This window comes from Salvia miltiorrhiza, chromosome 4 (genome assembly GCF_028751815.1).
Source record: "Salvia miltiorrhiza cultivar Shanhuang (shh) chromosome 4, IMPLAD_Smil_shh, whole genome shotgun sequence".
Lineage (NCBI taxonomy): Eukaryota > Viridiplantae > Streptophyta > Magnoliopsida > Lamiales > Lamiaceae > Salvia > Salvia miltiorrhiza.
This window is the reverse complement of record NC_080390.1, coordinates 34,937,622-34,962,420: the sequence shown is the minus strand read 5'-3', so window position 1 is coordinate 34,962,420 and position 24,799 is coordinate 34,937,622. Positions and strand designations below refer to the sequence as shown.

The 24,799-nt window shown below is 34.1% G+C and overlaps 1 protein-coding gene and 1 non-coding gene across 3 annotated transcripts; both read left to right on the top strand.

Annotated features, from left to right (window-relative positions):
* The first annotated feature begins 6,599 nt into the window (after positions 1 to 6,599).
* Positions 6,600 to 12,001, top strand: LOC131021318 (protein CHLOROPLAST IMPORT APPARATUS 2-like). Of its 2 annotated transcripts, none has more exons than XM_057950451.1 (3): positions 6,600 to 8,282; positions 9,052 to 9,219; positions 11,767 to 12,001. In XM_057950451.1, the coding sequence occupies exons 1-3, from the start codon at positions 7,371 to 7,373 to the stop codon at positions 11,818 to 11,820; spliced, it is 1,134 nt and encodes a 377-aa protein (XP_057806434.1). In that variant the 5' UTR covers positions 6,600 to 7,370; the 3' UTR covers positions 11,821 to 12,001. The 2 variants fall into 2 exon arrangements, with proteins under 2 accessions (XP_057806434.1, XP_057806435.1); XM_057950452.1 differs by lacking the exon at positions 11,767 to 12,001 and adding an exon at positions 11,095 to 11,397 and having other exon boundaries at positions 6,713 to 8,282.
* A 7,901-nt stretch (positions 12,002 to 19,902) lies between these two features.
* Positions 19,903 to 19,975, top strand: TRNAV-UAC (transfer RNA valine (anticodon UAC)). Its single transcript has one exon. It is a non-coding gene; the product is annotated as a tRNA-Val (tRNA).
* The last annotated feature ends 4,824 nt before the right edge of the window (positions 19,976 to 24,799 follow it).

The window sequence follows — 24,799 nt, the reverse complement described above, 5'->3', positions numbered from 1 at the left end:
ACACTACCCCACGACTAACAATACCTCATTTATTCTTACTTTTCACATTTTCATCATTTTCAATAATAATTATAACACATTTTCACGATTTTATAACACTTTTTCACCACTTCCAATACACTCAGTAACTTTTCTTAAAACTTGTGCCCTTACCTCCTAGAAAGTTATTTGGGGGGCGGAAGGAGTGTAATATGGAATTAAAAGGCATTAGTTAAGAATTTAGGAAAAGGAAAACGAATTATTCATTAATAAAAATATATCCCTAGCGTTTACATTGAAAATCAAATAGGTCTAACGTTCATAAATTGGAGTAAATAGATTCCTAACATTCATAGCCGTTAAACGAAGGGACTTATTTGCCCCAATTTGTGAACGTTAATGACTTATTTGGCCCAATTTGTAAATGTTAGGGATCTAATTACCCAAAATATAACGTTATAAAGATCTATTTGCATAAGAATGTATTTGCTTTTTAACCTTAAACTAGTGTAACTCCCGCGCAATGCGCGGTTGAATGTGAATTAAGACTCGCGTAAAATGTGCATATATATATTTTATACTATTAATATAAATTAATAAAATTAAAATTTAATACCAAAATTATTTTTTGCTAAGCGATATATTTCAATATAACCAATGTAGTTTATATAAATATATAACATGTGTCTATATATAGATATTGTATCACTTATATAGGGAGTTTCTATAATTATACAAATTAAACCAGAGTTATCGTGTAAAATAAGTTGTGTATGAATTTGTTATGTAACATTATAATTTTGGTGTGAAAATGATGAATTAAAAAAAAAATCAACCTATGAAATTCAAACTATGGACCAAAAATTCATTCAGCAATTGAAGTTATAATTTCACCAAAGATCTTCGTAATTTAAGGGATGAAAGTAGTTGTTGTTAAGCATATTGGTCATTGATAGACCATATCTCACCACATATTTTTGAGATATTAATAAACACGTAAAGATATCTAAACTTAATTTAATACCTAGCAAAGATAACTGTATGGATACAAAAAATATATATATACATTAATAAAAAATAAAGAAGCTGTCATATTTAGAAAGCAACACTAATTTTGAAAAAATTAATTAAAACATGCATTTTCTTTATCTCTTAAATTATTTAATCTTGAATTTAATTTTCATTTATTTGATGATGAAATAAATATTGAAAATTAAAATAAAAACTAAGAAAATTAATATCTTTTAACATATTTTTAGATAGTAATGTTATTTGTTGATTAAAAAAATGTTATTTGTTCTATTAACAATTTGTATACATAAAATAGGTAGAAATGCATAATATAATAAATTAAATGTCATAAATAAAAAAGAAAAATATAAAATAAGAAAAAAAAATAAACAAAAGTTTAAAGATATCCGATTCTTAGAAAAAATATACATAAATAAAAAATAAAAAATTAATTAATTGATTGAAATAATTATTGTTTGTTTATTCATTTCAAATTCATTATATATCAAATTAAATGTCTTTCCATGATCTTTCATTTAAGATTCATATATTATCCAAGATGAAACCAAAACAAAATAATTTTTTTTTTGTGTCATGAATAAATTAAATAGAAATTAAAATATTACACACTCCTCGTCATTTTTATTATATTTTCCACTTTTAAGAAAAATCATTTTTCTATTTTTATATAGAATATGATTAAATAATTAATTATTTTAGATGAGAGTATTGCAAAGTTTTATGTGCATATTTTTTTTTGTATACAATAAGAAGTATTATATAATTAATTAATTGGATGAGAGTTTGAGAAAGTATGTGCACATTGATTGTAATTTATAATTTTAGAAATAACTTAATTTTCAATTAGCTAGATAAGATTATTGAGTTAGTGTTTCTTAAAATAAACTGTAATATATAATATGATATTATTTTATAATAATTACATAAAATAATATTAATAATTTATTTTTAATATAAATATATAATTTGAAAGTTTAAAATATTAGAATTAAGAAAAAGGAAAATTAAAAAAGTTGAAATATGGGTCCTCATTTTAAGGAAAAGATCACTTCCTAAAATATAAATTTTTAATATGATAAAATTTTAAATTATCACAACTTGCTAATTTTAAATTTATTTTTACATGTAGTATTATATATCAAATTAAAGGTTATTTCATGACCTTTAGTTCAAGATATATATTACATATTTTATTCAAAATATAATTTCATGAAAATGAGAAAAATATGCTTTATCATTAAAATGAGAAAAAAGAGAAGAAATGACAAATTTAAACTTCATGACAATATTACAATTAAATGTGGCAGTTTTTTTTCTCCAAAAAAAAGTTGAAAGCTTTTTTGGTTCTTTTTTGAATTGACATTTTTCGGTAGTTTTTTTTAGAATCATTTTTCGGTAGTTTTAAGTGGCATGGATTATGTAATTTTTTTTTCAATTCCAATTATATCCTTGCAATTGAATAAAATTACATTTACTTTGCTCTTTATATATATAAAGATTATAACATAAAGTGATATCTCACTCGACAAAATACAAACTAGTTAAAATTATAAAAGAATTCTAGTTTCCTTCAAGAATTTTGCAACAATAAAATCCAAGAAGGTGCAGGGGCCAAAAAATTGCCTTAAATCCAAATAATGGCGAAGATATTTTCTTAAGAAAACAATAGAGAAATTTCGGGTCATTTATGCAATAGTTGAAAATGTTGATATGGATTTCAACTTATTATAATCACAATCCATTGAACATAAATTGCTTAACGTATGATTCCCATATGCCACACACAATGAGACACAACACACCAAAAACAAATTAATCATTGCTTCATTTGCTCTCACCTAGCTTATTGCTTCCAAAACCACCTCACATTCTTCTTTAGAATTTAGATGCATGTGAAATCCAACTACCAATGAATTTATGTCCACGTCAGCCCTAGAAAATCTATTCGACCAATGAATATCAGCCATGCCGGCATGTAAGCCATCGACAAATTCTTGCACTTGTAATGGCTTATTGGCTTACATATATCTAATCACGACTAGCTATAAAAATGTCATTTATTATTAATAAAAATGTTACTCCCTCCGTCCCTGAAATAAGTTCATCTTTTTCCTTTTTGGGACGTCCCCCAAATAAGTTCATCTTTCTTTCTTTCCATTTTTGGACAACTACCCCACCACTAATAATACTTTATTTATTCTTACTTTTCATTTTTTCACCATTCCCAATACTAATTATAACACTTTTTCACCTTTTCACCACTCCCAATACTAATTATAACATATTTTTCTCTACTATCAATACACTTTACTACTTTTCCTTAAAACCCGTGCCGTCCCCAAAGAGGAACTTATTTTAGGGACGGAGGGAGTATTTATTAGTAAAAATATGTAGGATGAAAACAAAGTGGATTGAAACAAACGTAGATTTAATCCAATCACATGGTGAGGTCTCCCACACAGGTAGAGATGTCAATTTAGCCCGAAATCCGTGGGTTGATCCGAAATATAGCCTGTGTAGCCTGTGTAGCGTAAAGTTTAATTAATTCATTAGTTCCTGCTTTATATGTTTTATTCACTTTCTGTAACATTGAATACTCATGTAACATTGAATACTCATATATACAAGATGCGATCTTTATTTATATTAGCAGATGATATCTTTTTTTTTAAAAAAAAAAGAAAAAAATTGTTTCGATTTAGTTTAAAAGTAAAGCCTTGGTCCTTATATAGAATGAAAGGCAAAGGTGCAGATTAGTCCCTGAACTTGACCCTCCTAGAGCGTTTAGCCCCCCATACTCGTTCAAGGCGCGTTGACCTCCCTAAATTCCCGAGAAAAAGGTGCAACTAAACCCACAAGCCAAACGACGCCTAAACGCCGTTTCTTCCAGTTTTTTATTTACATTTTTTAAAGCGGGCCCCAGGTATACTGCCCTCGTCGCCAAGGACACCGACAATGCTTGCCGGGAAATGGAGAAGGTCTTGAAGGTTGGAATCGAAGAGGAGACGACGGCGGCGGCTGCGGAGTCGGATAATAATTTGTTCGGCATCATATCGAACGAGTTCCTCCGGCGGCACGGGATCCACTTGTTCGGAGCGGCGAGCGCGTGGTTCTTGATCGACATCACCTACTACAGCCAGAACCTCTTCCAGAAGGAGATCTTCACCGCCGTGGGGTGGCTGCCGGCGGCCAAGACGATGGGTGCATTCGACGAGGTCTTCAAGATCTCACGATCTCAGTTTAAGATGATCTATGATATATATACATGGTTTAAATTGAGTTTTTGTCAGTGATCTCGGGCTTGACTTGTGTGTGTGGACTATTGTATGTTGCGTTGTTTGAGTCGAGTCAGAGGGCAGGGGCTTGGGCTTATGTCCTACTGAGCGAAGGGAAGACGGAGATTGAGGGCCTAGGGCTCAGTGGCGTTCGTCGAAAATCAAAAGGAGGGAGGTTAGGAGGCGGCGTCTGGAATTGGGATCTAGGGTTCAGGCGAGGATAGAGGGCGAGGCGGCAGCTGGTGGCTGTTGTTGGTGCGACCGCCAGAGGACAGAGGGAGATGAGAATTGGGTGTAGCTGTTTGTGTACGTTTCCGTCGGATCCACAGGAGAGGAGAGTGAGGGCAGCGGTTGGGTTGATGCAGTTGCCGGAGAAATGAGAGGGAGAATGAGGGGCGGCGGACCTTGCATCTTTGTGAGGTTGAGAGAAAAGTGGAGCCGAGAGGGTGGCCGACGGCGGAAAAGAAGGAGGAGGCAGACTGTGAGTGTGAGAGGATGCGTGAGTTTCTTTTTTAATTTTAAAGAAAACGGTGTTTAGGCACCGTTTGGTGCGTGGGTTTAGTTGCACCTTTTTCTCGGGAGTTCAAGGAGGTCAACGCGCTTTGACCGAGTATGGGGGGCTAAACGCTCTAGGGGAGTCGAATTCAGGGACTAATCTGCACATTTGCCCAAGAATAAATGTCAACAATTGTTCTGTAAAAAATGGTTACGCTTTGTGAAATTGGTTGTGAGCATACTGAAACTAGAGCTTTGTTGTGAAGTAGATCCCGTCCACCTTGGAAGAAGATAGGTGGGGACCTCAGAGTTGCCGCCTTGCGCCTCGGGGAAGGGACGACGCCCGTCACACTGGTCCGCGCAAGGGAAGAGGTAGAGCATGGCCGCAGGCCATTCCCGACGAGCTTGGCAAAGAAGAAAGAGTGGAATTTGCATATTAAATGTGGTGGGTCCCGCCACTTACAGGAAAAAAAAAGTAACAACGTTAAATGGCCATTTGGGGAGAGGGTTTAATTGCACTGAAATTGGGGCATCGGGGGCTTGAATGATTCAATGTCGAGTATAGAGGGTTAAACGACATAGGAATGTCTATGTTAGGGGTGTAATTGCTACTTAACCCTACACTTTAAAGATTATGAAAAGAAATAAAAAAGTAGTATTTAAATTTTATGTATTTTTCACAAATTAATTTTAGTGAGATCTAGGGCACGATCTGGTATGTTTATTTTATCAATCTTATGGCTGATATTGTTTCTGAAGAGAGAATTTTTTTCGCAGGGATCGAATCCTAGAGGGAGCAGAATATTTTAAATTTTGTTATTCATCAGTATATACTGCAATGTTAATTAGTATATACTGCATTGTTCATCAGTATATATGTCTTATTCATTACCATTTTTTTAATTTTGTTTTTTTTTTCCATCAGTATATATATCTTGTTCGTTAGATATACGTCTTGTTCATTAGTATTATATTTCTTATTCATTGTCCTCAGTGTTTCACGAAAAATAGGGGGTCTCACTGAAGTGCGCCCCTATATATATATATATATATATATATATATATATAGGAAGAGGTTCTAATAAAAACCTCTGTTAAAATGAGAACTAGGAACCTAATCTTGACCTTTTAAATATTAGATCTAATGGTTAAGATTTAGTCAACAAAAGAAACTGTGCATCTATTATATTTTACTGTGCAATTAAAAAATATGCAATTTATGCAATTGAAACCAACAATGCAAAATACTCAAGCAAATCGAAATTGTGCATCTATGCAATCGAAATTGTGCATCTGTAGTTTAATCTCAGCCCTCTATTTTATTTAAATCAATGGTTTTAAATTGATTCCTAGTTTTCATCTTAAGATGGGTTTTTATATTAACTCTACCCTCTATATATATATATATATATATATATATATATATATATATATATTGCGTGTGTTTTTATCAATCACGTTACATTGATTTGTTTATCAAACTATTATGGATTAAAAAAGAAGCTGTTTATTGACAACAATGATTTTACCTGGTTTATTTAATTTGTCAAACACACAAATACAATTTATTAGTCGTGAATTAAAGCTAATTTATATTAATAATAATAATTAAAGAAAACAGGCGATTCCCTATTCAACAGATACAAATTAAAAGTCAAAGGGCATCTAGGAAATTCAGAAGCAAAAATTATAAAAAATCAATTACATCAAATTTTTTGTATCCACACTAACTTGCAGAGGTAAAACTAATATAAAAAAATTCCGATGAGCCATGTAGCCTCAATTAATCAAATTTTAACTCGAATTATAAATTAGACAAAAGATAATTCAAATTATATTTATAAATTCGAGTTAAAAAGCTACTATATAGTAAAAGTAAACTAGTAAGTTCACAAAAATATGGTAGTGCTGAAAAGTGCACAAGACAGGTAGAAAGAGAAGAAAGTGGTCCACCTATATACAATTGCAGGAGCCAAACGCTGCGTTGTCCCTTCCTCTGTTCTCATCTCTCTCCCTCCATCCATTTGAGAGAGAGAGAGAGAGAGAGAGTGTGTTTGTTTTCTGAAATGCACAGCACAGGTATATATCTCCAGCTGATCCTAAAACCTCTGTCTGCCCGTGACCCTCTCCGTACCCATCATTCTCTCTCTCCTTAGATATTTCATATTTGTCCCAATAAAATAAAGGTAAATCTACTCCCATGACTCCCTTCTTTTTTTAGCATAGCATTTCCATCTCGGAGTAAACGCCATTTTAGTCTTTCCCCTTTGCTCAAAATAGTAAACGCAGAAACCTTTCCCTTTCTCTGGGATTTCAGCCATGGTAGAAAAGTATAATCTTTTTACATACAATGTTTCGATGAATTCAAGAAAACCCCTCCCTTCCTATTTTTCTTTCTAGGGTTTTAGAGTGTTCAATCTCGTCCACTAATTTAGCGCCGCATTTGGCTTTTACTCTCTTCATATATACACTCCAAAGGAATTTGATCAGTTTTGCCTTTCAGGGTTTATGGTTTTTTTCTTGTTTGGAACTCTGGCATTTTCTCGTAACCAAACAGGGCCTTGAGCCTTGAATTAAACTCAGCAAAATATGTCTTCATGTTTAAGTGGAAGAGCATACAGATTGAATCTGGACTTGATAAAACCCCCAACTACCACTTTTTCCACATCAAATTCATCATCTCCCTCTTCAACTCTCTCGGAATCAAGCAACTCCCCCCTCTCAATCTTCACCAGAAAACCCCGCACGCCGCGGAAACGGCCTAATCAGACCTACAACGAGGCGGCGGCGATTCTCTTCACCGCCTACCCCAAGCTATTCCCGCCCAAAAACCTCCCAAAACCCTTCAAGCTCACCAAATCGCACGATAACAGAGGCCCCTTTCTGTCTGAGCCGCCGGATTTGCTCATCCCGTTCCACCACCGCGACAAGGGATGCCTGCTGCAGCGCCCGCCGCTTCCTACGGCGGAGAAGCCGTGCCGGAGCCCCGGCGAGGTCACGTCTTCTCGAGGGGATTTGCTCGAAATTTGCGACGAATTTGAGGAAGATTTCGACGCGGAGTCCATTCTAGATGAGGAGGTCGAGGAAGGGATCGATAGCATCATGGGGAATCCCAGGGCGGAGGGCGCCGCCGCCGAATTTCGCGATTCCGGCGTCGTCGGCGGCGGATTCTGCTATGGTTTTCCGGTGGGGATGGGGTTTGATTTCGGGTGCGGGATGATGATGAAGGCGATGAGGAATGCCGACGGCGGAGATCAGTGGAGCTCGCCGCGCGTGAACGTCGTCGACATCATCGCCGGAGCTCCGGCGGTGAAGAAGGCGGCGAAGAAGAAGAAGAAGAAGTTGGAGGATTTATCGAATTCCAGAGAGGAGTCCGCCTCTCCTCGCCCCGATGCGGCGGGGCTGCGGCTGAATCTCGACTATGACGGCGTTTTGAGCGCGTGGTCCGGTAAGGGCTCGCCGTTCGCCGGCGATGCTGAGCCCGCCGGAAATGATGTCCAAGTATGTAATTTCATCTCTGTAAACTGAAACTTTTTCTTAGTTCGGTTAATACAGTTATTGGTTTCGTGTTGAGGAGTGCCACGTGGCAGTCGTGGGACGTAAAATTTTTCGTTTTTTATGTTTTCTTTTTCTCGAAAGAATTAATATAAGGTGAAATGGAATAGAATCATTCTACGGCAGAATATCTTCTACTTGTATATTTTAAAGAGGGGTTTTGTTTAATGTTTCTTTTTGTTAATTATTTTACTAATATATTTTACATTTGATAATTTTGAAAATAATTAAGTAGTAGTACCATATAGTTTACGTAGGAAAATATCATATGAAATAGATGGCCTTTAATCGGTGAAGTAGGGGAAGTTGGACGGTGGCGGCACAATAGTAATGGCGGTTGAAAGCTTAAACTTATATATTTGGAGTTTTTAATATTGTCATTACATTAGTTGTACTGAATTTATGTATTATTGCATGTGTAGGCTGTGTAGATATAAAATAATGAAGGCGGTTGAATCTAGAATTGTCTACATTGAAAAATTTCAGCACTTGTTGTTTCTAACACAATTTGTATATAACAGAAAAAAATAATGATCAAAATTGTATGTTTTGCACAACAACAACAATAATTAATAATAATGATTCCAAATTCCTTGATAGATGAGTACTAGTTTTAGTGAAGTCCGGTTGAAAGATTCAAGTATTGTGATCTGAGATTTTATATTATCTTTATATATAGTCAATAATAAAAAAAAATTGATATTTGTATGTGCAGGCACGATTAGCAGAAATAGAGTTGTTCCCTGAAAATGGAGTGGGGTCGGGGCCGGGGAGGGGTGCTATCGTGCTCCGGTATAAGGAAAAGCGGCGAACACGCCTCTTCTCCAAAAAAATCAGATACCAAGTCCGAAAAGCCAACGCCGATCAAAGGCCCAGAATTAAGGTATAATAAATCCCTCTCTTTTCCACTTCAATTTTCACTCTTACCAAAAAATTAAAAATACTAGTAAGTCCGAGGTTATTCGATATTGTGTATTTGGGGATCATTTTCCTCCACCTCTGGACTTGTGCCACATTATATATAGAAATAGGAACGTTGATACAGAAGTATAAGTATGGATTATAAAATACTATACTATATTAAAGAATGATGTCTGCACAATATTTTTAAATAATAGTATTTCTTGCCATCACCATGTGCCACAAACTCGAATGAGATATATTACGTATCTCACGTTACTCGAGAGTTCTTATTGGACTGCAATCAGCATCTGTGTAGTTATGGGTTAAGATATAACTATACGTACTTATGTGAAGGGAGTGACATATTTTACAAAGATTGGAAAACGTTAATTAAATAGTCAGCATTTAGATTGAAAAGCAGTAAATATGTTTTTGAAGGAGAACAAGAACCGTTTTCGAACACTCAAATGATCAATCTAATCTCAGATAAATTCATTTAGTTGCAATACAATTAAAATAAAATAATACTCCTTTAATTACCCCCCCCTTTTTTTTTTCTTTTTTGCAGGAAACTACTTAATTACGACTAAGCTAATACGACCATCCGTGCGATTCACGGCGAAATCGAAATTAAATGACATGTTTAAATAAAAATATATAAATATTAATCAGAAATAATATAATAAATGCAAAATATGGTTTAAAAATAAAATACTAATTACTCAATAAAATTCTGAATTTAAAAACGTAATTTTCAATTATGTATAAAGTGTAATGATAATTATAGTTATTAAATTATTTTAAATTATTTGATAATGAAAATTAATATTACACATTATTATTATAGAGTATTTCACATAATAATAATAAAAATAATAATAAAAATAATAATAATAATAATAATAATAATAATAATAATAAATAAATAAATAAATATTTTCATTCACAAACATAAATAAAAAGTTGTAAAATTTTAACAAAGAAAAAGCAAAAAAAAAATATTTTAAAATTTTAGTAAGCTATTCGTTTTAAATTCATTTTTGATAATTTTTATACCATATTAAAGATCTTCTGACGAACTTAAGCTTAAGATGCACATTAAATATTTTTTTATAAATTAAATTTGATCATGTTTAGAAAAGAATTAAAATTACAAAAAAGAAAAGAGAAAAAAAAATACTTACAAAATTGATGGGAGAAGAGAGATAAAAAAATGGAGGCAGAAAACTGCTCTTTTATACTCCCTCCGTCCGCGATATCGTTTCCACATTTGCCATTTCGGTCCGTCCGCGATATCGTTTCCACTTCCATTTATAGAAGTAGGGTCCACAAACTTCCACTCACAACAATAGTGGGACCCAAACTCCACTCACTACATATCCACTACTATCCACCACTTTTCTTAAAACCCGTGCCATCCACAATGTGGAAACGATATCGCGGACGGAGGGAGTATATTATATAGATAGATTGAGTTATTATTGAACTAAAATTGCAAGTGCAATGATTTCCTTCCTTTTTCTTTCACCTAACTTTTAAAAAAAAACAATTACTTATAAAGATCTCATGATGATGAACTCGAACTTGAGATCTTTAACTTTATGCATTAATTACAATACCACTAGATCAAAACGCAATCATTCTATCATGCGTCATGTTATGATATTGTATGCCTCCAAATGCACACGAAAGCCATCATTTTGTATTTGAAGGATTGATAGAAATCTTTTTTTCTTATCGTAATTGGAAATACTAGAATTTGTAACTAATGAAGTATATAAAAGAAAACATTTGGAAGTGGGAGCAATCATACGATGTTTAACGATCATTATTTTGTGTTAATACGATGTGGCAGGGAAGGTTTGTGAGAATGCCAAATTCAGCTGACGATGATTAGGAAATCAGAGCACTCTGTTTTTTGTAGTCTAAGTGATCTTTTTCACATTTCTTCTTTCATAAACTATTCTCCTCTTATTTATATACACTGGATATGAAACTCCAAAGAGAGTTGTAGACTAGCTGAGTAGGAAGCACACAACTTCAACACAAGTATATTTTTCTTCGTTTCTTTTGGATCATCTATTCCAAAACGATATTCACCACGTGTTTTGTTGTTTCACGTCTAATGTAATGTAATGAAAATTTTGTTACTATTTCACTTGTGTGTGAACTTCTTAAACCCTAATATACATATTACGTGTATGTCCAAACATTATCTAAAATAAGAAAAAAAAAACAACAATAATTATGTTAGCACCACCAGAGTAATCAATATGGCTCTTGCGAGAATTTTAGGCAAAAAAAGAGAAGAAAAATAACAAAAAAGAGTAGTTATGCAATACACAAAAAACGCAAGTAAAGACATAATGTATTATACAAAACGAAAGCAAAAAGGAAATGAACATGTATGTGTGTGGTAGTCTAATATTCATGAAGCGATTTTTTAATATATTTGTTTGTCTAGATGATTAGATTTTGAAACGCACCTCACAAGTCATGTTTGGTGATGACATTATGGTCTGTGCAGGAATGCAATACGTTGAAGAAAGTATTGTTGGACTACGAGAGGCTCTCTGGTTGAAATCAACAATTTGTTGGGGGGTTTCACCTAGGGATTAAGAAGGCCATTTTTGATTTTCTGACGTATTGTATAACTACTTTTCTTCTACCGCAAAATGGGGGAGAATGCAATAAAGTGGATGTCATGCTACTGACTTTGCATATGCTTTCTAAAATTCCAAATGCTCATTACCAACCGAATACTTTAGTCTGTCAGATCCTTAAAGCTAAATACTTCCCTCCAAGGGATTTCCTGAATGCCAATAGTTTCCATGACCTTCCATGACCGGTCCTTGCATGGTGAGCCAATTGATGGTCTGTTGGGATGATGAGCTGCTCCGAGCTCTTTCAGACGAAGAGGTGGTTTATCAGCATTCTGCTGTGTTCAACAAACTGATATGGCACTACACACGCAATGGGCAGTATTCAATTTCCTCGCCTACAAATTACATCATTCATAACATGGGGTAGATGCTGTTTTTTTCCCGAGCCTCAACACCACAGGAGTGGGTATTATTGTACATAGTGTTGGTGGATCTTTTGTTGTTGTCAAAGTCTGCACTTTTGTTGGGTCAATGAGGGTGAATCCATGGGTTTGCGGGAGGCTCTGTCGTGGATTAATGACATGCATCTTGATATGGTGGAGTTTCAATGTGATAACAGAGTTGTTGTGGATAACCTGGGTGATCAAGATGAAGATAGATCCGAGTTTGATTCTATTTTGAGTTGATATCACGAGATACTATGAGATAAGCCTAATTTTATAGTTCTTCATGTTGGAAGAGAAGCTAATGTTGTAGCTCACGGGTTAGTTCATTATTCAAAGGAAATTTCTTCTGCGTATGTGTAGGATGAACATCTAGTTTTCTCATTATTCCATGCGTTTGTACTTTGTGCTTAATAAATGATCTATGTTTTCTTCAAGAAAATAAATAAATTAATTTCAAATAATGAGCTATAGTGAGAAAAAGAATTGAGACTATCTTCTTTATAATAGGATTAAGTCTTAACCTATGTGGCATGCTTAGAATTGTTCCATTTCAATAATTTACCATATATAATCTTAATCATTTATTAATTAATTAACTATTACATTCCATATAAAGATTCATTAATCTTAATAATATAATTAATAATAAATGTGTGTGTGTGTATATATATATATATTAACTTATTAAATTAAGATTTATTATAAAAGAAAAACACAAGAAAGAACATCCCTTGAAAGCACAAAGACGCATACTAAGGGCACAAAACCCGAAAGAAAACAAAAGACTAAAGACGACAAAACATCAATCAATACCTATTCTCAGGATAATCGTCCATTTCATTGGACCAACGCCAATTGACAACATTATTCATAGCACGCATACTAGGACTATTGCTTAAATCAACCATAAAGTCTCGCGGCTTGTAACTCATTTCTCCTGCATTTCTGAGGCGACTTTTTATATACTACCTTTCGTAGCTGCCTGCACCGGCTCCCTGCCCATGCCTTTTCCCGAACCCTTTGGACGGCCCCGTGCTCTTTTCGGCTCCGAGAGCATCTACATCCCCTGATGAACCTTCTCCTCTAGTCGACTAAGCCGACTAGCCATATCCTCTGACTGCTGAATAGTCGGAGACTAACTTCCAAGCGAATCATTCTTGTCTCCACGCTGTGTCACCGGTCTACTTCCATCTGGAGCTTCCATGTCTAACGTTTCCTCCACCTCCGAGTCTTCCTCGTCAACAGCCCTGTCACCCGTAGATATACCCTCAATCTGATCTTCTTGCTGAACAGAGGCATGAATTGCTTCCAACAAATCCGGTCCAGAACGGACCTCTCCTGTAAGCCCACTAGATTCATGTGCTGCCTCTACACTGGTCTCTCCCGCGATCAATTCGATAGAAGCCATATCCACAACGCCAACGACATCAGTCCCACCCTTCTCTGAGAGTAGCGCAAACCGATTTTTATCCTGAGTTCGTAGGGAAAGTTGCTGCTTCTCCTGCTGAGTATGTCCCGAAGCTGGAACCACCTGCCATTGAGGACCCTCCGGCACCGGTCTTTTGAGCTCTGCTGAGACCTTAATGCCTGCTTCCCCAACCTGTTTCTTGCGACATCCATCCGACGAGTGCCCCGTAACCTTACAACAGCAGCAATACAAAGGCAAGTTTTCATAAACAAATTCAACATGGAATGAAACATCCTCTCCATCAATGAGGAGATTTTCAGGAAGAAAATGGGACATATCTAATTCGACCAATATGCGTGCATATTGTCCAAAAACACAGTCAGCCGAGGCTCCATCAATTTTCAAGGGATGGCCTAAAAATCTTCCGATACCAGCAAGTATCTCCGGCTTCCAGTATTCAATCGGCAAATAGTGGATTCGAACCCAAACATTAGCCAACGACGAATTTTCCTTAAACGGATCAAAGTGTTTCGTCCATTCCTGAATTCACAGAAAACCCTTCGTCAGATCCCAAAAAGGCTTTCCCTTAGCTATGGCTTTATCTTCCGCATTCATAAAACGTAACGTAAAGTACCCCTTTCCCAACGGAATTAATTGCCAATCCGCAGAGGTTTGCCACAAACGCTGAAGTTTCCCTTTTAGTTCCATAGCAGTTCGCGGTTGATCCCCTTTCTGCAATAGTAGTCGTCCGGTGAGAGCATGTTTGAAGTCTTGCATACCTTGAAGATACATCTCTCGAGGGACTTTCAAAGAAAACTGTTCCCCATCCTTCGTGGGACGCAATGCATGGTAACGGTGAGCGGGGAGGTCCTGGCGTTTCATCGGCCTATTCAGAGCAATATTAGCATAAGTCTTTGCCCCATGTGTCAGCGAGCGAGCCTCGGCGGACTGGTTTGCCGATGACAGCCAAGCAACTGAATTAGAAGAAGCCCCAAGACAAGGGTTATCGATCATCTGGCCGAGAGTTCCACTTTGTGGACGACCCTCGTCGGACTTACTTGAAATTTTCCCAGCGATAGCACTGGAAGGGACGAGCGGCTGCCCTAGAGTTCCTCGTCGTGAGTCAGCATCAAAGTTGGATGACACAACAGGGAGATTGAGCGCTCCCTTATCTCCGGTCGGTGGCGAACGGGCGACTGAATCCATGGCAACCAAGGCCGGCGGCGCTAGGGTTCAGGTGTGGACATCTCTGCGGATTGCATATATAATTCATATATATATATATATTAACTTACATATAATCTAAACTAATAAATTTTATCATTTATTTTATCTCGATAAAAATTAATCTTAATAATAATAATAATAATAATAATAATAATAATAATAATAATAATAATAATAATAATAATAATATTAATAACAACAACTTACATATAATCTAAATTAATAAATTTTATTATTTATTTTATCTCGATAAAAAATAGATTTACATGTCTGACAAAAAAAATTATAATTTATATACAATAAATGATTTTAATTGAATGTTAGTGATTAGATGTATATTTGTTATTAATTTTATATTTCTCAAAAGCGTATATATTATATGTATATGTTGTAATATATTATACTGTATGAATTTATATATATATATATATAATATTTATCTTCTTAATTTTCAATAAAATCAATTTTAAATTGAGTTTGAATTGAGACATGCACGTATATGTAAATTATAAATGGGTTCGGTCATTGATTTACATGTTTGAATAATAAGGCACAAATTCTATAATCTGGTTACTTTAAAACAAAATCTTATTTTATGTCTATCAAAATAATTAAAATTTTATTTTTATTTTTTATATAACATATCCGTACATTTTATTTGTATAGGGAAGAAAAATATAATTTTCATATCTAAAAACTTTATTTGTTTTAGTTTCATCAATAATAATAATAATAAATAAATAAATTATGAAATTAGTAATGCATAAATGAAGAATTTAGATAAAGAACAACAGAGGATATGATGTTAAAATACATTAGAAATCTTTAATTATGTATTAGATTTATAATAATCTCAATCGAGTAAAGAACTCATATAAATCACCTCATTTCACATTGATTTTTTTAAATAAGGTTTCACTAAAATAAAACTTATACAAGAAGAAGCTCTTGCTCTTCAAATTAAAAATCTATATTTAATTGGCGGAATGATTGGGACTAATACAATTTGAATTGCTTCAAGCGAGATGATTCTCGGAACCCAATTAAATGATGATACTCACAAGATTAAATTTGTTCTTTCAAACTCCAAACGAGACGATTCTTGGAACCCAATTATAATATTTGAAGCTAATAATGCATAAAAAGTTTGTCAAGATTTTTTCAAGTTCCATACAAAATGATGTTTACAAGTTAGTTATGATATTAGAAGCTCCAAATCATACAATCTGTAATATCCCGCCCATTCCTATTAAGTTTTGAATTTATTTTAAGCTTAGAATTTAGATGATTCACACCGGATAAAGAAAATGAATTTATTTTTAATTCCAACAATATATATATATATATATATATATATTTTCAAAAGCTTTTTGTAAAATTTAACCTTATGATTTGGTGCATTGCATATAAACTGAATTATCTAAGTATGTGATTATTCTATATAATTAGTATTTATTTGTATATGATTTAAATTCAAGTATGTGTTAGATTTTAACTATTAATAGTGTGATGAGTTTTAAATATTTTATTAATTTATTTATTTTTATTTTATTTTTGAGAGCTGCCACCCCTATTCATCATTTATCCAATCACAGCTGCCCCCTTATTCACCCAATCACAGCCTTTTCAAATCCACACTCAATTTCCTCACACTTCACATACCAACGCCATTATACCACCACAAAGTTTCACTATCCTCCTCCTCCCATTTCACACAAAATAAACATTAGTGCAGAGCTCCTTCCACCATTTTTTTTCAATAACACAACATACCCAGAAATGATCCTCAAGAAGCAGTCTGCTTAAGGATCTTCATCCTTGCGGAACATCACAAGGTTTCATTTTGGACTCCTCGTTCTTACTACATGATTTAAAGCACATAAGTTTCATATATGAAGAGTTCAACGCACCACATCAAGAAAACTCATGTGCATACAATCTGTTCGTATTTATATATATATATATACACATACATATGTGTAAAGCATATTTGATAAAAATGAAGTCTTGACCCTGTTTTGAAAAGAAGAAGAAGAAGAAGAAGTAGAGTCTTGATCCTTGTATTGTTCTGTTGAGTCGAGTCGAGAGGCGGGTGCTGGGGTGTTGGCTGTGTGCAATCGGCAGCGACGGCGGCTCTCATTGCCGTTCGCCGGACTGATTCAGGGGGGGAATGAGAGAGAGACTTGAGAAGAGAGAGTGGTGTGTATCAGCGGCGGCGGCGGGATTTCTGCTGCTACACCGCCGGGTTCAGTGAACGGAGAGGGGTCGTCGGCTGGTCACGGCAGCCGGAGCTCGAGGAAAATGGTGAATGGGCGGATTCTGGTGAAGAACCGAGAGAGAGAGAGAGAGAGCCAAGGGTGGCGCGGCTTATCGTCGCTGCTCCTCCGGTGAGCTTCCGCAGCGGCGGAACTTCTGGGAGAGGGAGAGGGACTGAGTTCTTGGTGTGTGCATGTCTTGACCTTTGTTGTGACTCGGGGAGGGAGAAATGAGGCAGCCGAGCACGCGGCGACGGCGGCAGCCGGAGGACGGCGCTGCTGGCGACCGCCGGAAGAGAGAAGAGGGAGAGAGGGCTGAGCGGCGCAGCCGCTGGGTGCATGCGTCTATGTGTGAGACGCGAGAGACGGGGGAGAAGGGAGTCAGGGGATGGCGGTGTGGCCAGCGACGGCCACCGCCGCCGGAGACGAAGGAGGGGGAGGGGGTGCGGCGCTGAGTGTGTGAGTGTGTGCGTGTGTTTATGTGTGTTGTGTGTGTGAGTGTTATGTTTAAAGTCAATTGGTCACGGCAGCCGAAGCTCGAGGGAAATGGTGAACATTTTGCAAATATGTTTATGGTTTAATTGGTTATATCTATAAAACCAATTATCAAGAAAAGTCGAGTAAGAATATTGTTGGTATTCTTAACTCGAGAATTTAGTTTTCAATAGTAAATTTTGAAAATCCGGCTAAGTGAATCATAGGATGTTAAACACTTTCACTATGACTTAAGATTAGATTCAAGAGACCTATTAAGAATAGATTTTTTTTAGGCTTTGAGGATCAAGAGGATTAGCACTGCTTTTCCTTGACAGGTTTACGGTTAAACTACATGCTTTGCCTATTCAGGTGGGCTTATTTTTCAAATGTATGCTTGAGTTATTAAGCTCTAAATATTTCATGAAATGAAAACTGTTTATCCAATAAATGTTTTTGTGCGCTCTGTTATGTTTAAGGCTCGCAATTCATGGATCGATCGTGGTTCTCTTATGACCTAACACGTTGTTTGAGAATTGTGTACACTTGTTAGTTGTTTCGGTGGGTTGATCTCCATCGGGCACTAATTCATGTCAGAGGCGTTATAAGGGTGCTTGACTGGATGTGTTCCGGAGCATGTATCATGTAAGGCCTGCCTGGGTAGCGTCCCGAGGTCGATTCAACTTGTCTGAGTTACGTCCTCAGGGCAAGTGTTATGGGAATGAGGGATCCGTCGGTGGCTAAAAGGTTCGGGATCACAGCGAGTAACAGAACAGAGTGTGACAACAGCGCGCTAATAAAATGAAATGCTTTAACATGCTTAGAAGTTCCTTTACTTTAAAACCTTCTAAGTTATGTCATGAATGATTGGATAAACTGGTCTTACGAATTGTGAAATGTTTTAAAAGCTGCAGCCCACTAAGTACATTAGTACTTAGCCTAAATTATTTTCAAATGTTTTTCAGGTTGATGGCTGGTGTTGACGGGGAGAGCTGAGGCTAGGGTTCAACTCCGTGTTTTGACTTCCGCTGTAGTACTAGCCTTTATCTGTCTTTCGTTTTCTTGACTTAAGACCTTTATGTTATGACTCTAAGCGATATCTTTTGTTGAGCCTAGACTTTTGACTCTCAAGTATTTTGATTAAGGAATGTTGGTTATCTGAAGCATGAAACTAAACTTGTGATCCTGACGTTTGTCATGTTTGTTGATTGATTTGTGTCAATTGGATACCCGTCTTTCTTCATCTGAAGGGACGATGCCCGATTGTTATCCCTTCTATTCGAATTTCACAAGGTTTTTTCTTGTTCATTTTAATGATTAGTCGTACCCCAGTTATAGTTATTGTTTTAAGAATTGGGGCGTGACACAATCTCACAAGTCAAATTTGATTTTTAAACCCCCAGATAGTGATGTTAAAAAAATTGACGCATAAAACTTCATTTTTTATATTTTAAGGTCTAGACGAGATTATGCTTGAAAGTCTGGTGTTCAAACATTAGATGTCGTCTTCCGGGCTTTAGATGATGATATGATCCTATAGGGTGATTCAGACGAGATGATGCTCAGATGAAATAAAATCTTCAATATTGACCTTTTTCTAAAATATTATTAAATAAAAATTTATATAAAAATAATATTTATTATTCTAACAAAAGGTTAACATTTAATTGAGGAATATGATTCATATTAATATAATTTCAACTATATTACCTTAAATTAAATAAATTTAAAAATAATTTATACAAATAATTATTTGTACAAAAATAATACTTCTTTGTCCCCCAAAATTATGCATGGAAGTTTATAGTAATGATAGTGGAAAAATGATCCCACAGTGAGGATATTGTTAAATAGATTATGAGTAAATAGTGTAAGTTAAAAGGGTAAAATTCTAAAAATTATGTGGGATAGTGTCTAAAATAGGATATGCGTAATTTTAGGGATCATACCAAAAAAAAAATGCATAATTTTAAAGAATGAAGAGAATATCATATAATTTAAAAATAATTTAAAATAATTTTTCGTCGAATTTCGACGGGTTACGCACTAGTGCATAAATCGCTTACTAATAGGAGTAATTTAAAGTTACTTTGAAAGGAGAAAAACGAAAAATTCTGAGTCAAAATATTCTTTTAACTTCAAGTGGGCTTGTAGTCTCAGCTTGCAAGCCCATATACGGGCACAAATTGGGCTATTTCATATACTGGTTAGAAGGATTATATTGTGTAACTAATTTTACGATAATAAATAGTTGCTGTGGTGTAGTGGTTATCACGTTAGTCTTACACACTAAAGGCCCCCAGTTCGATCCTGGGCAGTAACATTTTTTTTATTTAACTCAAAATCAACTTTTACCTTTATTCTATTACATTAAATTACTGAATTCGACCGAGCCTCTTTTGAATAAAACACGAGTGCTCAAAATCAATTTTTTTACCTTTATTCTTTTATTAAAATTTTGAATTCGACTGAACCTCTTTTGAATAAAATACGAGTGCTCAATATCAATCTTTTTAGCTTTATTCTTTTATTAAATTATTATTGAATTTGGCCGTACCTCTTCTGAACAAAACGAGAGTAGCTCACGATAACTTCTCCATGTAATATGAGGTGATTTTGGGTACAATCCAAAGTATCGTTAGGGATGGCAACGGGCCGGATCTGGACCGGGTCTGGCTAATACCAGATCCAGATCCGTTTTCATATATCAGATCCAGATCCGTGGATCTGAAAATTTTGGATCCAGATCCAGATCCATCAGATCCGCTGGTCCACGGGTCCAGATCCATGGATCTACTATTTTTAAATTAAATTAAAAAAATTCACAAAATCAACAACATCTAATTTCCATCATGAAAAATATAACACAAAACACTTTATCTAATTACTTTTAGTTTTTATTCGTTTGAATATAATTTATTTATTATTTTTAATTTAGTTAATATTATTAGTAAACTAAATAAAAAATTAAAAAAATATATAAAAAATAAAACGGATCCACGGGTCGGATCTGGGCCGGATCCGGATCTAAAATTTCAAGATCCAAATCCAAATCTGTTTTCAAAACTGAGATCCAGATCCGTCGGGTCCAAAAAATTGAGATCCGGATCCGTAAAAACGGATCTGGATCCACGGATCTGGACCGGGTCCAAGATCCACTGCCATCCCTAAGTACTGTACAATTGGGTTGCACCTTCATTTAAACCTTGATTCGTACTTTGATCCGAACCCGTATCCTGACCCAATATATATAAATAATATTATTCTGAGTGTGGGTTAATCCAGTTGTACGGTACATCTAATTGTATTCAAGTTTTTGTGATATAATATAGCATTAGAGATATTTACTTTTTTTTTTTACTTTTAAGAATTAACTAAATCGATAAAAAAAAAGAAGAAGAATATATAAGTTAATTTATTTTTTACTAATTAAGGTGAATTGGAACTTTGATATAGGTGCTCTATCATTTCTATTACTTAATTTTGTTTCATTAACATCTCATCACATTTAAAGAGTGAGAAATTGGATAAATCTTAATAACAAGAATAAAAGCATCCAATTATGAAAAAAGTCCCTATTTTTGCATGTAGGGGCACTAACAAATTGAGGTTAGAAAAACTGAACTAAACCAAATTAATCTATTGTATGTATTTATAAAAACATATAATTAATCTATTATAAATGCCATTTATAAAAATTTTCACCACTATAAATATACATATTGGTAATTCAGTTGTTACTTTTTTTTTGTGTAAATTCAGTTGTTACTATAAGAACCTCTTAGACCAAATTAATTACTCCGAGCTTATTGAATGAGAGGTGGGGCAATCTTTTGTTGCTATGCTTGAAAAAGGAAATGACAATATCTTCATTTATATTTTATTATTCGATGACAAGTCTTAGATCATTTAAGTGCTGTATTAACGAAAGTTGATTTCAAAACATAAACACTTACATACATTAATGTGGATTATATTTAATCAATTTGTTTTTATTTCTATAAACATAAAACTTCTACATAAATTGTTGGTTGGCCTTGAATGGGAAAATGTAGTTTATAGTACGTAGTTGCATCAAACAATGAAGAAAGTCTCTTGTCGTTACTTGACAATTAAACTATTATTAGAGAAATCTTTATCATTTAGGTCTATATCAACTATCAAAGAGTGTATTTTTCCTTTGCACCTAAAGAAGCATATTTGCCAATATTAAACTTAGGATGCTAATATTTTATTTCCTTAATTAATTGGTCCAAGGTTTCTTGTACCAATGGAGATTTTGTGTTTGATCACAAAAAATTAACTGTTGCTTTGGTGGCTATATTATAGTCTTGAACATACGTGCTAAATGGATATGCAATTAATAAGAGAAATGAGAGGGGATGCCAATTTAACTTGAAATAGACAGGATCAAAAATTTATAGACTATAAAACTTTTATCTTGATTGGTTCGAACTAAAAATAGTTTGAATTCGATAAAATTATCCCGAAAACTGAGTGGATTAGCCCAATTAATTGATTCGTTTTTTCTTATTAATACTTGATTGTTAAACTCATTACTTTGATTTTGATGCTTTTAAAATGTGTTTGTTGAATGTTTGTCCAATAATTACCTTTTTAAAAGTTACTTATATTGCTGTTGAAATAACACTTTTTTTTTCTAATAAATTATACAAATAAATAAAGAAATTTTAAAATCGCACGACAGTAGACTCGAATCCAGGACTTAAGGCCTTGAGCATTAACCACCTACCACTAGATCAATACACGCACACAAACAACACTTATTCTTGTATTTCGGTTAAGTGGTTTGATTGAAAAAAAACATACATTTTTTTTACAAGAATAAGAATATAAAAAAAATTCAAAAATATTAAAAAAATAATAAACATTCTAGCTCGACGAACTAACTCAAAAATCAAAGGTTTAGAATTAGAATTTAAAATTTCTAACCATAAAAAAATTTCAATTCAATTCAATTTAACCGAACTGAAAATAATCCAATGCCAAATGAACTAACCCAAAACCTTATGAGGGAAGCAACCTTAAGAATATTGTCAGTTGAAGAAAATAAGTCTTTCGTCTTTACTTGAAAATGGAATAATTTCTAGAGAACTCATTGTCATTCATATCAATTTAGCAAAGTGCGTGTGTGTATACATATTTTCATTTTAACCCAAGAAGCAGAGTTGCCAATATTAAACTTAATTAGGTGTCTAATCATTTATTAATTTCCTTAATTAATATGGTCTAAAGTTTCTTGTAGCAATGGAGATTTTGTGTTTGATCACAAGCAATTAACTGTTGCTATGGTTGCTATATTATACTCCTGAAAACAGTCACTAATTGGCTGTTGTGATTAATGAGAAACTAATTAATGGGGGAAGCAACCTCAAGATATTAAATAACAACGCTATATAATCTTTGTAATATGCTATTAATAAACAAGCTAGGCCCTAGTCATATTGTAGATAAATAAAGAAGAAATTAACAGGAAACATGAGGAAATCAGCTCAAACTAAAATATGCAACGTGTTAATTGTTTAAGGATTTCTTCCGAATCAAGCCAAAACATAAGCTAAAACACTGTTCAAAAAGCAAGAAAAAAAATAATTACCATTTACCAAATAAAATATACGACACATCATTATCATGTGGTGGAAGTATACACGAAAATTACTATTCAAACATATGATCCTAAAAATTCTTCATTCCAAAATGTATTGTTCCATCTTTTAAATATTATGCATCATGAAAAGTTATATATTATTAAATTAAATTTATAGAAGAAAAAAATGAAAAATCTAACAAAGCCCTGTGAGCACAAACACGCAAACTAAAGGCCGAGTCTCATCAAAACTTCTTAAAGGAAAATTTAGTGAGAAAAATCTTGAAGGGGGAAAAAGTGCTCGTTTATTATAAAGATAAAGACAAACGAAGAACAAACAAGACGATAAAAATAAAAGTATACACACTTATTATATTTTGATATCACCAGCTTAGTTGACACAACGTTTTTCACCTTAAATCATGTCAAATCTTTGAATCATCTAGATTAACGTGTGTGGTCATTTTATATTTTTTTCAAGAAAATATTATTATTAAAATATATGCATATGAATGTACTGTGCATCACCTTAATTAAACCCTATTTAGGATTTATAAATTCTCAGTCAAAGCTTATTAATTCATAATTATAATTTATTAATTAGAATTAAAATTTAATTAGAACAGACACATTCAAATGTAACCCGATTCATTTTATGTAGTAGCCATATGAAACTTTTTCATTTCAGTGGGATCAACTTGGTTAGTTGATTCGAATCAAATTAAAGGATTAATTAATTATTTATCATAAAAATGTATTTTGTCTTTATTTATTGACATCCATCACGAAAGAGATGACTTTTTACGTAAAAGATGAAAGTAGTGCAAAAAAGAAGAAGTAATTCTAGCGAACACAAGATGCCAATGAATCTAATTTCTAATTTCTTCTAATTAATTATAGATACAAAAATGCGAAATAATGAGTGTTTGCATGCATTGCTCATAGTCTTTATTGTACAATTGTGGTGAAGTCTTACAAATTACAACTTCGCTTCTTGCTGTATAGTCGGAAACATCGACACATGTATAAGGTGATCCTTTGAGTACGACAGGACTAACACACTAGAATAATTAATCTTATGCTCAAAGATATTAAATTCTTAGTTAATTATAATACGATTTAAATGAGTTAATTGTAATACGATTTCAAAATTATATATGTTGCAATAATCAAAGAAAAAATATTTTCTTTGTTCCTAATCAAATGCATTCTCACATATTTTTTTTTTCTGGATCGTCCTAGAAATGTATTCTTGTTTTTATATTTTTAGTAAGTCACAGCTCATTCACAATCAAAATAGGACCTATATTCCAATCACATACATTCAATCAATTTCTTAACATTCGTAACATTCTCAAATGAGAATGCATTTTGGGGACGAAGGGAGTAAATAATAGCGGTTAGAGCACCCATAGTGGGTGATTCGATGAGGGTGACTTGAGTCACTCACTGTATCGGGTCTCCCACTGCAGACGGCGAAGACTCGAGAGTGCCCCGATTTATCGGGTGAGATTTGTTCTCTTTTTTTCTCCAAGAGTG

Excerpts from the sequence above, each read along its gene's own strand:
- LOC131021318 (XM_057950451.1), top strand. The coding sequence starts at position 7,371 with ATGTCTTCATGTTTAAGTGGAAGAGCATACAGATTGAATCTGGACTTG. Across the intron at positions 8,283-9,051 it reads CCGCCGGAAATGATGTCCAA|GCACGATTAGCAGAAATAGA; the intron begins GTATGTAATTTC and ends TTGTATGTGCAG. Across the intron at positions 9,220-11,766 it reads ATCAAAGGCCCAGAATTAAG|GAATGCAATACGTTGAAGAA; the intron begins GTATAATAAATC and ends TGGTCTGTGCAG.